Source organism: Podarcis raffonei, chromosome 17, assembly GCF_027172205.1.
Source record: "Podarcis raffonei isolate rPodRaf1 chromosome 17, rPodRaf1.pri, whole genome shotgun sequence".
NCBI lineage: Eukaryota > Metazoa > Chordata > Lepidosauria > Squamata > Lacertidae > Podarcis > Podarcis raffonei.
This window is the reverse complement of record NC_070618.1, coordinates 32,011,269-32,025,337: the sequence shown is the minus strand read 5'-3', so window position 1 is coordinate 32,025,337 and position 14,069 is coordinate 32,011,269. Positions and strand designations below refer to the sequence as shown.

The following is a 14,069-nucleotide window of genomic DNA, read 5'->3' as shown; positions in this document are numbered from 1 at the left end:
GGCGTGGCCCCGCGTGGCCTCGCCTCCCTTCATGACGCTGCTGTTTAGCACAGCCACACACCCCCAATTGCGATCCGCCTCCGGGGGGCGGGGTCTTGATTACCGCGCTGCGCAGGAGCTCGGCCGCGAGGGCGGAAGAAGCGCATCAGGTAGGGGAGGCGCGATCTCGGGGTCCGGCGTGTAAGGGGACGGGGCTGGGGTGCAGGAGCATCGAAGCCCCCCTTTTCCTAGCTCGACCCGTCTTTTTTTTTTCAGGGGGTGGCGGGGAGTTCCAACGACCCCACCCCCGATTTCCCTCCCACCTCCTTCCGATGCAAATACTACTGTTGGGACGGGGGCTGCAGGAGCATGGAAGCCCCCTTTCCCTCTCTCCCCTCCACTCAGAGGAGCCAGTTCTAGGGGCCGAAGGGTCTTTGCACGCACACCCCCATATAAAAAATTGGAGGGGGCTGCACCTCGTCTTGAGATCGATTGTGCGGGGCGGGGTTTAACTGGGCCGCCCCAATATTTCATTTAATTCAAGTTGGCACCCCTGCCCCCGCCTCTTATAGGGGTGCGGGGGTGGGAGGGGTTTTCCAACAGACCCCCCTTGCATTTCTTACTCCCGCGGCTCAGCAGCCCGACCCGCTTCCTTTCAACGCTCGACACGCGTCTTTCTTGCAAATATCGCCAGAGGCTTGAGCTGCCGTCCTGGTGTTGTGTTGTTTGCGCTTTCTCTGGAGTAAGCCTCGCTGAAATAGCAGGATCTTGCCTCCGCTGACACGAGCTGGGTTTCGTAACGACCGGACGCCTACTGGCGCCTCCTGTTCGTGGTGGCAATACAGTGGTACCTCGTGTTACATACAGACTCTGCTAACCCAGAAATATTACATCGGGTTAAGAACTTTGCTTCAGGATAAGAACAGAAATCGGGCTCCGGCAGTGCGGCGGCAGCAGGAGGCCCCATTAGCTAAAGTGGTGCTTCAGCTTGAACAGTTTCAGGTTAAGAATAGACCTCCGGAACGAATTAAGTACTTAACCCGAGGTACCACTGCAATAATAATAATAATAATAATAAATTTTATTTATACCCCGCCCTCCCCAGCCAAGGCCGGGCTCAGGGCGGCTAACAAGCAATAATAAAAACCAGGTTGAATGAATACAACTTAAAAACAAGATTAAAATACAGCAAAAAATACAGCAAAAGCGGGTCTTAACCCCATTTCGTTTACTGCTATAGAATGAGTTGGCAACCTCCCACAAGGGGGTGTTAACTTGAATAAAATATTGGGGGACAGCAGGTAATCATCGCAGAATTGATCACATGACATAGCACACACATACCATCTGAATGGCAGTGTTCATTAACTTTTTGGGGGGAGGCGAAGACACCCCAGCCCCTAGGATTTGGCTCCTATGTTCCCACCTGCCAGCCCACCACCTTCCTTTGTGCACCTGGCATGCAGGAAAGTGTCTGCCCTTTGCGTTTGGACTTTATCCCCATCCCTTCCGCCATGCACCCAGCACAGGAAACATAGCACCCTTGGGTGGGGAGGGCCAGAAGGGAGCAGCCAGCCAGGATCCCTGGGCTCCATTCCAGCAGACTTCTATAACCCTGGGGCTATCGGCCTCTTCACCCCCTGCCAGACAGCAAGGTTTGTGTAAACCAGGGATCAGCAAACTTTTTCAGCAGGGGGCCGGTCCACTGTCCCTCAGACCTTGTGGGGGGCTGAACTATATATTGGGGGGGGGATGAATGAATTTCTGTGCCCCACAAATAACACAGAGATGCATTTTAAATAAAAGGACACATTCTACTCATGTAAAAGCACACTGATTCTCGGACCGTCTGTGGGCCGGATTTAGAGGGCGATTGGACCGAATCTGGCCCTTGGGCCTTAGTTTGCCTACCCGTGGTGTACATACTTCAAAGCACATGCCTCCCCTCAGAGGATTCTGTGAACTATACAGTGGTACCTCAGGTTAAGAACTTAATTCGTTCTGGAGGTCTGTTCTTAACCTGAAGCACCACTTTAGCTAATGGGGCCTCCCGCTGCCGCCGGAGCACGATTTCTGTTCTCATCCTGAAGCAAAGTTCTTAACCCGAGGTAATATTTCTGAGTTAGCGGAGTCTGTAACCTGAAGTGTATGTAACCTGAAGCGTATGTAACCCGAGGTACTACTGTAGTTTGTTAAGGATTACAGGTTGTGCCTGCGTGCAATGTTGTTTGAGGAGGAGAATGTACTTTCAAAAGGCATATTGCTCTGTTTCCTTGAACACATCGGATCTGACTTTGGAGTAAACGTACGGCTTTGAGCTGGGAATGGAACAGCTCTGGCTGACATCCAGTGGTGTTTTTGTTTTGTTTTGAAATGGAAAAGCAATTGCGGAATCCTGGGATTCTACAAAACTGCATTTTGGGCACCATCCAGACCTCCCTTAGGAGAAAAGAGCAAAGGCTTTTGGAGGCTGTGTTGGCTGTTGGGAGTGAGTCATGTGAAACTCAGTCAGGCTTGCTTAATACATAGCATTTGTGTTGCGCTTTTGGCAGAGCCGGACTCCCATGAGGTTAAGTTGGGGGGCTGCCTTGGGGGGCAGGGGAGCAAGGGTGGAGTGTTGGGCAGAGCGGCGTGTGCCACATGGCATGCCCATTAAGCTGGACTGCTTGCCTCCCTTGTGTGTCCCTGCAGGATGCACCAGTATATTGAATGGGACAGGTGGAACACTGCCTTGATAATGGATTTATATAAGGCTTACTTGCCCAAATGGCTCCTAAGAGGTTTACTATAAAAGCAGTTACAAAAAAATAGAGCAGCACGTAATTCAAATGCACAATAAAACTAATTTGTTAAAATAAGCACCCTTCATTAAAAAGTAGGGTAGGCCATTATCATACGACGCAACAATTAGAACAGCTAAAACAAGTGGTTAAAACAATTAAGACAGGAGGTTTGTGAACAAGATCAGGGTAATGCTTGTCTGAAGCGCTGCGGCTTCTTTCAGGCAGATGGGATTTCAGCAGGGAGACTATTCTACAGCTTTGGGGACACCACAGAAAAGGCCTGCCTCCATGTTACCCCAGGGTTAGAAACTGAGACATGAAAGCTAGGAGCTAAATGGCACCTTAAACCTAGGTTATGGGAGCAGCAATGGAATGCCAAGGCGTGCTTTTTTATAACGAGAACACAAAGCTGGAAATGAAAGAATTGCAGCTAAAATATTAGCTTCATTTTTCACCTGCCCGTCCCCCCAGTATTCTTAAGGGGGTCTCTTCTCCGGTCTTCAGAGAGTAGCTGGAAGTGGGGGACAGAAAAAAGGTCCTTTCCTTCCACTCTGTAGTTTTACTCTGAAATCTTAGGCGTAGTACTGCACCCGGAGCTCAGAAATTGCTCTCGCTCATGAAATTCCCTGTCGCAAAATGCACCTAGAATGGGAGTTTCGAACACTGTTTTACCCCAATCATCCAGCTGTGGTAGAACCGACTAGGTTCCACTTGTTGAGCTACATGCCCTTACAGGCAATGGAGGGGAGGAGGGTCTTTCAGGTGACTAACTGCCTGTTTCGGGTAACAAGGCTTTATATGAAAGTAGCAGTGTCTTAAGACTGGATTGGTGGTTAAGAGCCGGCCACTGGGACAGATCCTGTAATACTAGTGTAATAGGTGATCGATAAGGGGCTCTGCTTACCAACTAGGTTGCGGCATTCTGCGCCAGCTGCAGACTCTCCAGAACAGCCACCAGGGAAGCCCCACGAAGCACACATTACAGTAGTCTAAATGTGAGGCTACCACTAGAGCTGGGTGTCATCAGCACACACAGGTGACACCATTCCCCAAACCTCCTGATGGCTGTGCCCAATGACTTCATATAGTGGCGCTGGAGACAAAACACCTTGTTTGTGGCACCTTGTTTTCTGGGGCCAGCCATGCAGGTATGAGTGGAATGACCATAAAACAATGCCTTCAGACCCCCAATCAGTTCAGGAGCATAGCATGGTCAGGGTCCGCAAAATGCCTTGAGTCCGCTCTACCTTTGAGTATTCAAAGTACTTCACGTCTCCCATATTGTGAAGTAAGTCAGTCTTATTGTCCCCTTTCCATGGATGGGGTCAGTGTTAGAAATTAAGATATAACAAGGGAACATTCTTTCATACATGGTGGCCTTGTAAAAGGGTAAAAGAGTATTGGGAAATGATCCATAATGAATTGAAAAAAAATGTTTTAAAGTACTTTCTCCCCCCAAAAACCCCAGAGTCCTTTCTGTTGGGGATAATTCAGACTGAAATTCCCAGGTGTCAAAAAAGGTCATTTATGTATGCCGCTACTGTGGCTCGTGTTTTGTTAGCCCAAAAATGGAAAACAAGCGATGTCCCAACTAAAGAAGAGTGGCAACTTAAGTTGACAGAGTACGCGCAGCTTGCAGACTTAACATATAGAATAAGAGAACAAGAAGAACATACATTTAGAGAAGATTGGCAAATGTTTATTGAATATATGGGAAATAATTGTGTACAGCTGAAAACGCTGGCAGCATTAAGATAAATTCAACAGTGTAAAAAAGTTTTGATGGATGCAATAATGGAATAGTGAATGGTATAGTTTTTGTAAATATGCAGGGATTTGTGATATTTAAAATGAACCATGGAAAGAGAAGAAGGGAAGTCGTAGATATCTTAAGGATGTAAAAATGAGTACTTTAAACTGTAAAACAGAAATTCAATACAAATTATGTACACAAAAAAAAGAAATTCAGATATAATGGCTCTTTAAAACCAGGGTTACTGTTGCCAGAACACAATGCCTAGTTGCCATTTACGGGCCAGATGGTTCAAAAGTCGTCATTTCGATAACAACTTTTTGGTTCCCGACATTCCAATTGTACAGATGAAATCTCACAGACGGAATTCTACAGGATGTGTTGCTAGTGTGTGAAAACAGTCAAGATCCAAGGATCCCCAAGCATGCACCTCCAGATGGTGGAGACGTCAGGCGCCATCTTGGCGCCCGGGCATCCTCACTTGGTCACAAGTGGGCAATAGCCAAGTGCAAAATGCACCTGGCAAATTTTGGATGGTGGAAGGGGACTGAGGCTGGGGGTGGGGCGGGGAGCTTGCCTAAGACCACCTGGCGAGATCATGGCAGAGGTGAAATTCAAACTTGGTCGCTGTGGCACAACTGCTTTCAGTAAACACAAGACCAGATCGCTTTGCACGTGACTCCTGTGTGGGGCCTGCCTCTCCCATCTCGTCTTATCACCTTCTGCCAGCTGCTGTTTGGAACAGTGTGGGGAAGGCAGTAGAAACTTACCCAGGCCTTCTGAGCGTTTGTTTTTCAAATGCTAATGATTTTTAATACTGTTAGCATGATGTGAGCGGATGATTTCATTTCCAGTGCCGTTACAATACATGATTCACAGCTCAGTAAAACATACAAAAACAGAAACATCTGTTCTTCGAGCCAACGTGTTGAAAATAAAATAAACGAAGAGAAAAACAGTTTCAATAATTAACCAAAATATTGAAAGAACTTCTGCACTGTTGCTGATTCCTTGTCAGTCTTGTCTTGATATGCAACCCAACCAGTTATATATCCACAGTAGTCTCTGCTCATCTTCCTCTCTTATCAGGAATTGTGTATATATTTTTAAGCACTTGTGTTCTGATTCATGGGGTATTTCCTGTGTTGCAATTAACCATATCCCCCTATCTTGGCTTGCCATAGCACAAAGAGCAGTGCACTTTTAGAGCACGGCAACTTTATACTGATTACGGCTCATCTTGCCAGAGAGCAAAGAAGTCGTCTGAGTAAGAGTTTCCTGCTGTCTTTGGGCTGGGGCTGAAGAGAAGGATGAAGGGCATTGTGCTAATATCTGCAAAAGCTATAACAATGCATAAGGCATCCTGTTCTCGCATGGACCAACTAAATGCTTGTGGGGTACGCATAAGCAGGGTGCGGGTCCAACTGCCCTCTCCCCTGTGGCTCATCGCAGCGGATACTCAGAGGCATTCTGCCTCCGACACCATTATGTTAGGCTGATTGAGACTTGCCAGAATCCCTTTCTAGATGTTTCTTGAGGTTCCGTGTCCTGTGTTTTTTTGAGTATTTCTGACCCTGTTAATTTCTGGAGCCGACTGCCACCCTTCTGTGATGAGGCTAAGGTCAGCCAAGTTCCCAGGGTAGATTGCCGTGATCACCATAAAACACAGAGAGAGAGAGAGAAAGGAGAAGGTCCGTATGTCCTATTCGTTTACAATGGTACCTCGGGTTACAGACGCTTCAGGATACAAACTCCACTAACCCTGAAGTAGTACCTCAGGTTAAGAACTTTAGCTCACGATGAGAACAGTAATCATGCAGCAGGTTAAGAACAATTTCAGGTTAAGAACGGACATCCAGAACGAATTGAGTTCTTAACCAGAGGCACCACTGTACTGCTGTTCTCATTCCTGAAGGAGCATCTCCACCCCCATCATTCAGCCCGGACACTGAGGTCCAGTTCCAAGGGCCTTCTGGCGGTTCCCTCCCTGCAAGAAGTGAGGTTACAGGGAATCAGGCAGAGGGCCTTCTTGATAGTGGCACCCGCCCTGTGGAATGCCCTCCCATCAGATGTCAAGGCAATAAACAACTCTCTGACTTTTAGAAGGCATCTGAAGGCAACCCTGTTTAGGGAAGTTTTTTATGTTTGATGTTTTATTGTGTTTTTAGTGTTCTGTTGGGAGCTGCCCAGAGTGGCTGGAGAAACCCAGCCGGATGGGTGGGGTATAAATAATAAATTATTATTATAATTATCACAATTATCTTCGTTTCTCTCTGCCCAGTCTTGGGTCTCTTACCGCAGAGATGGCAACAGAGGGGGAGCCGAGCAGCTATGTCAAAATCATCCAGCTTTTTGTGCTCTCCACTGCCTGGGGGATGCAGATATGGGTTACCTTTATTGCAGGTACGTTTCCCCAGGGTGGGGTGGGGGTGGGACAAAGCTTACTTGAATTTTTAGCCTGCCCGGGGAGGAAATGGTATGTGCTCCTCGGATCCTTTTCTCCAATGCAGCTCTTCCTAACCTGGTGCCCTCCTAATTGGACTACAAAGCAACTGCTGGGGAAGGCTGCTGTAACGCATTCATTTCAGATCCTGTTGTGCACAAACTCAGGGCTTATTCACACCTTTGTTTGCCCTGCTGCTTTGCCCAGTGCCGGATTTACGTATAAGCTAAACAAGCTATAGCTTAGGGCCCCACTCTCTTGGGGGCCCCCAAAAAAATTAAAGGAAAAAAACTGGATGTACATTTCCAAAATATAAGATAAAACCTACATACACCAACAGTGTTTTGTCTACATACACCAACAGTGTTTTGTGTTTTGTAGGCTCCTATGATGTAAGTAATGGGCCCTGCCTGCTAGCCTGCTCCCTAAAATACCACTGGTTTGCTTATTTCTATATACAGTATAGGGTGCCTACGTTCTGCTATTTAGAATTATTAGTAGTTTGCATCGTATATTTACACCTATTTCATGTTATAGCAGGTTTCTAGAGACTAGATGAGTCTTTGTAAATTGTGTTTCTAAAGGAACTTTTGTTATTGCCAAATGCCAACGTGTTTGCATTACTAAGTTTGTTAGGAATAAAAAATCATTTTAAGTTAGAGCTTAATAATTATTTCCACTATTAATATACTTCTTAATTGTATTTCAGTTCAACAATTACTTTGATAAAATACATATTTTGTTATGTGCAAATGGCTTTAGATACCTATTAGGTCCATAAATTACCATATAGCATATATTCAACACAAAAAACAGTGAGAATTTGTTGTTGACAGCTGGACATTTAAAGGGTCCCATTACCTTCAGTAGCTTAGGGCCTCATCAAACCTAAATCCGGCCTTGGCTTTGCCCTTTGGTTTAGCACTGAATCGGGGGGGGGGGCAGCCACTGGGTTTTCCACGGACTGCGGTTTGTTCCGATGCAGCACTAAATAGCAGGTTTTCTGGGGGCAAGCAACGCGGCAAAGGCAAAATCCCTCAGACACCTGCATAGAAAAGCACAGGACAGGTGAAGACCTGTGGTCTCCAAGCACGGGACAATTGGAAGTGTGGACGAGCCCTTCATCCACCTGCTGTAACCCACTCCCTTCTCTCACCTGCACAGGGTTTGTTCTCTTCCGGGGTGTGAGCCGCCATACCTTTGGCCTGGTGCAAAGCAAGCTGTTTCCTTTCTATTTCTACACCCTGCTTGGCTGCACCTTCCTGAACCTGGTCATCTTCGCTTCGTACCACCCGCGGGAGCTTCTCAGCACCTGGGATACAGTCCAGGTAGGTACCAACCGGTCATCTATAAATCTTGCAGCTTTTTGTCTGGGGCCTGTGTGCAGGAGGTGCTCCTTCATGTAGCTTCTTGAGATCATCAACTATGGACCTTCTGTCACAGTCTGGTTCATGGGCAATCGAAGTCCCGGCTGGGGACGTCGGGAACAGGGGCAAGATGGGGTGGGAGCAGGAACGGGAGTCCAGAAGCCAGGACTCAGGAAGTCAAGAGTTCGAGGGTCAGAGAGCCGGGAGTCAAGAAGCCAAGGGTCCGAGGATCAAGAAGCAAGGAGTCAGACACAGCAAGGCAGGGAACGTGTTGCTGTGGCAAAGAGCTGAAGGGAAAACGCTGACCTTATATCTCTTCCCAGCTCTTGCCACCAGGTGCTGTGAGTTACCAATCGGCCTCGCCTTGCCTCTTCAGAACAAACTTAGGAAGGCCCCAGTCCTGCAGAGTCCTATTGGTCACAGTGGCCTGGCTCCTGCACCCACACCTGACACCTGCAGTTTGAAGACGTGAGCCCCCCAAACCTACAAGCCAGTGTTGATGCTGCGAAAATTCTTTCATCTGTGGAATAAGCCTAGCCGCTTTACTGTTCAATTTGTGTCTCTTAGAAGACCTCCTCTTTCCTTCCTTTGTATTTTGTATGGAATTTCCCTCACCTTCCAAGGCCTTTCTGTCCCAAGATCCTTTGCATGATTTCCCCATGTTCTTCCTGCCTCCCTAGTTCCATCGCAGCACAGGCAGGCTTAGGCCTAAGGCAGGGGTCAGCAAGGTTTACCTCACCTGGGCCGGTTCACTCCAGCGGAGATCCCTCTGTGGGCCAGATCGCGCCCGCGATTTCCGGTGTCTGCACGGATGTGATTTGCGGCACCGCGGAAGCAAGTCCCTGTGCTGTGCTGCGCCGGTTTAGCGCAGCATGTTGGGACTTGCCGAGCGGGCAGTCGGGGTCGTCTCGTGGGCAGGTTAAACAACCCCCCAGGGCCGCTTGTGGTGACAGCAGTCACGAAATTAAGAGACGCCTGCTCCTTGGAAGAAAGGCGATGGCAAACCTAGACAGTATCTTAAAAAGCAGAGACATCACCTTGCCAACAAAGGTCCGTATAGTTAAAGCCATGGTTTTCCCCGTAGTGATGTATGGAAGTGAGAGCTGGACCATAAAGAAGGCTGATTGCCGAAGAATTGATGCTTTTGAATTATGGTGCTGGAGGAGGCTCTTGAGAGTCCCATGGACTGCAAGAAGATCAAACCTAACCATTCTGAAGGAAATCAGCCCTGAGTGCTCACTGGAAGGACAGATCGTGAAGCTGAGGCTCCAATACTTGGGCCACCTCATGAGAAGAGAAGACTCCCTGGAAAAGACCCTGATGTTGGGAAAGATGGAGGGCACAAGGAGAAGGGGACGACAGAGGACGAGATGGTTGGACGGTGTTCTCGAAGCTACAAACATGAGTCTGACCAAACTGCGGGAGGCAGTGGAAGACAGGAGTGCCTGGCATGCTCTGGTCCATGGGGTCACGAAGAGTCAGACATGACTAAACGACTAAACAACAACAACAACAAGGGCCGCTTGTGGCCGATGGGCCTTAGGTTGGCGACCCCTCGCCTAAGGCAATCACAACGCATTCAGAAGTTTTATATTTACAGTGGTACCTCTGGTTACGTACTTAATTCGTTCCGGAGGTCCATTCTTAACCTGAAACTGTTCTTAACCTGAAGCCCCACTTTAGCTAATGGGGCCGCTGCGCCGCCACTGCGCGATTTTTGTTCTCATCCTGAAGCAAAGTTCTTAACCCGAGGTACTATTTCTGGGTTAGCGGAGTCTGTAACCTGAAGCATCTGTAATCTGAAGCGTATGTAACCCGAGGTACAACTGTATAAAGGAACCCGAGATCTACTCCTCCTTATTCAACCCTGCTGCTACACAAACCTCTGCCCACCCCCAAACATTTTAAAAATATTTGTAATTCAATCTTAGAACATCATTTACCATAAAGACCATTGTGTCATATGAGGAAGGTGGGAAACAAAATATAACATTTCAGCAAGGAAAGCAGTCCTTTGTATCTGGGAGGCTGGTGTGAGGAGGAAGAGTGCTACAGCTTGTGTGCTGCAGCTACTCAAGACACAGCAGGTTTCATGAACAGCTACCTCCCCGTTTCTTAAACCTGAGCACATCAGGAAGAAATGTGAGCAGTCCAGCTCTGGAAAAACCTGTTCAGAGTGGCCATGGAATCTCTTTGTTGGTAAGGCACTGAAGTACAGCCTATCCTTTTAGAGGGCAGGAGGTGGGACTATTTGATCTACCAGATAGGAGCCATCGGTAAAAGGTAAATGACCCCTGGACAGTTAAGTCCAGTCAAAGGTGACTATGGGGTTGCGGCGCTCATCTCGCTTTCAGGCCGAGGGAGCCGGCGTTTGTCCACAGACAGCTTTCCGGGTCATAAAACCAGGAGCGTTGCGATTGCCCATAATTAGTCTCAGGTTCCGCCAGTCAATCGACGTGTTGTACATGCCTGGGTTATACTATTAGAAATACACAGAACGATAATTATGAAATTGTTGTGAGGTTTAATAAATTAACTGTTTATATTTGGACAACTTTTCTGCTGTGCTTTATTGGAAGGAGAAAAATAATCATTTCCTTGTGAACAATTTAAACAATTTATTTAACTAAAGCAATAACATTATAACATATGTGTGTATGTTTGTTAACTGATGTGGGTAAACAATTAAAACAAAAAAGCTTAGACTGAGTTTTAGCACACATGAAAAACTTAAACAAATCCTTATTTCCTGATGAACAGCCTTTGGAGTATAATGTAACATAAATAGAAAGATTTTTCCTCCAAAAGCATTTTATTTTTATTTTTTGTTTTCTTTCTTTCTTTCTTTTTTGAAGTTTTATTTGAGTTTGGGATTTTTACATACATAATATTATCTCCTTCCAATTTTAAATTTCCCATACAATTTTTTCCTTTCCCTCCCTCCCCCCCCCCCCGATTATCCATTGGAAGGGTTCAAACTATTATCCTCAGCCATGGGCATAGCGTCTTTAGTTTCCACCGAATGTCTTTTGTTCCAGTAGTTTTTAATCCATTGAAGATAGGGGTTCCATCTGTTCCTTATCGTGGTGGATTTGACCTTACACGTTGTTTCCTGTGACATGACCAAAAGCATTTTATTTAAAAATCCAATTTAAATTTTTAAGAAGTCTGATTTAAATAAAAAAAATCTGAATTAAATTTTTAAAATCTGATTTAAATAAAAAAAATTGAATTAAATAAAAAAAATCTTCTTGATTTTTTTTAAAATTGATTTTTATCCACCCTGTTTTCACCCCAGAATTCCAGAAAAGGTCACAGTATACTTTGTGTCTCCTCTGCAGATTGTGTCCTTTTTTATTGGCCTTGTTTTGGCGGCTTCCAATGCTTCCTGGCTCTCCCAAGTCACCACCAAGACCATGTTCAAGATGCAGGAGATTGAAAGGGAGCATGGCCTCGGGGACGAGGTGGGGCTTTCGGCTCGGCGGGAGGCTTACCAGCTTCTGAAGGAGAAGGATGCCAAGTACCAGAGCCTGCGCCAAAAGTTCTTCAAGTTCCACGGCCTGTCCTCTCTCTGCAACCTGGCTGGCGTCTTCTGCACCGGGGTGAATTTGGCATGCCTAGCACTGCAGCTGGACAGCCTTTAGACTGCAGGGGGCGCTCTACCCATCTACTCCTGCCGGCGCTCCAGGATTGTTTTCTAAGCCACAAAACCGAACTTTCTCTCGAAGCAAAGATGACAGCCTGTATTCTGAGCTACGATTGACCACTTGGAGAGAAGGAGTTTGACAGCGGCCAGAAATCAATTCATTGGAGTGAATGGGTGTGGGGAAAACTACCCATTCCCGAAACAGCCAGATTTTCCCCCTCCCTGAAGGACAGAATTGGATAATCTGTTTTGCAATCTAGACTAAAGCCTGTTTGGTCATATTCCTCAGTGCCCAGACCTCTGGGTCCCTTCCAACTCTTTAAGATTCTATGATCATGTTTTGGACACTTTTGCATAAATAAAAGCCATTTCTATTTCTGCATCTCAGATTGCCTAGCACCCATTTTTTAAAAATAGTTTTTATTAAGTTTTACAGTTTTATATTCAACACAAACATCATTATCACAAAATACTACTACTACTACTACTGCTACTGCTACTACTACTACTAATTTATTATTTATACCCCGCCCATCTGGCTGAGTTTCCCCAGCCACTCTGGGCGGCTCCCAATCAAGTGTTAAAAACAGTACAGTGTTACATATTAAAAACGTTCCTGAACAGGGCTGCCTTAAGATGTCTTCTGAATGTTAGGTAGTTGTTTATGTCTTTGATGGGAGTTCCACAGGGCGGGCGCCACTACCGAGAAGCCCCTCTGTCTGGTTCCCTGTAGCCTCACTTCTCGCAATGAGGGAACCGCCAGAAGGCCCTTGGCGCTGGACCTCAGTGTCCAGGCTGAATGATGGGGGTGGAGACGCTCCTTCAGGTATACAGGACCGAGGCCCTTTAGGGCTTTAAAGGTCAGCACCAACACTTTGAATTGTGCTCGGAAACATACTGGGAGCCAGTGCAGGTCTCTCAGAACCGGTGTTATGTGGTCCCGGCGGCCACTCCCAGTCACCAGTCTAGCTGCCGCATTCTGGATTAATTGCAGTTTCCAGGTCACCTTCAAAGGTAGCCCCACATAGAGCGCATTGCAGTATATAAATCCCAATCTCCCCCTCCCATGACTTCCCTCAACTTCTTATTCTGGTTCTTTAAATATTTGCTTCTCCTGCCTGTCCTATTCTACCTTAATTTTGTAATCTTTTAGTTAAATATTGTTATATTTTTATCATTTTTGTACCATCTTTTTCAAATTACCCTTACATTTTGTTATTTTCCCTATTATTACATCTTACGCTTACACTTTTTATGCTTGTTTTCTTAATTGCAAGTGCTTACTCAAACTCTGCTGGTGAGTCCACTTCTTTACAGTGTTTTTGTAAGTACATCATAAATGGTTCACAGTCCTTTTTGAAATCTCTACTGTCCTTCTCTCTTAATTTTCCAGTTAGCTTCGCCATTTCAGCGTATTCCATCAGTTTTTCTTGCCATCCTTCTTTCAATTCAAAATTCAAAATCCTTTATTAGGCATATCACACCTCACATTAACAAACAAACATCATATACAGACTGTATAAAATACGGGCTCAGCGAACACAATTTATCCCAGTCCTATTCTTAACTCCAAAAAATAAATCAATGTACATAAATAATATAATACAACACAGCAACATCACCTACCATTAAAACCACTAAGTCTCTTTATCATGGCCCATTCTTTCTTCATGGACAGCACTTAAAAATTCAGCCGCTATTAAAGTAATTTTATCATCGCTGTCCGCCAGCAGGTCCTGAACAGTTGGTTGTGTAAAAAACTGTCCATTAAATTTTAGGGCCTCAAATAATTGTCTTCTGGCATAACTGCCAAAATCACAGGAAAAGAATATATGTTCTAGAGTATCGGGTTCCTGTTTTCTGCATTTACAGAGACGCTCTGATTCTGGGATAGCTAAGTATCTTCCTCTCACTACCGCCGAGGGAAACATGTTAAATCTGGCCAACATAAACAGCCTACACGATTCATGTTTCTTCAGATTTGTCATGTATCCCTTTTGGAAATCTCTACACAAAGGGAGATTTAGGTGAATAGGAGAGCAGGTGCTGCGCTTTGCAACCTCAAGCATGGCGAGAACACTTTTTTCTGTGAGGGTCT

General features: G+C 46.0%; 1 protein-coding gene across 1 annotated transcript; it reads left to right on the top strand.

Annotated features, from left to right (window-relative positions):
- Positions 1 to 66: 66 nt before the first annotated feature.
- TMEM205 (transmembrane protein 205) lies at positions 67 to 12,358 on the top strand. The gene is made up of 4 exons (XM_053370895.1): positions 67 to 149; positions 6,797 to 6,918; positions 8,123 to 8,286; positions 11,667 to 12,358. The coding sequence occupies exons 2-4, from the start codon at positions 6,819 to 6,821 to the stop codon at positions 11,967 to 11,969; spliced, it is 567 nt and encodes a 188-aa protein (XP_053226870.1). The 5' UTR covers positions 67 to 149; positions 6,797 to 6,818; the 3' UTR covers positions 11,970 to 12,358.
- The last annotated feature ends 1,711 nt before the right edge of the window (positions 12,359 to 14,069 follow it).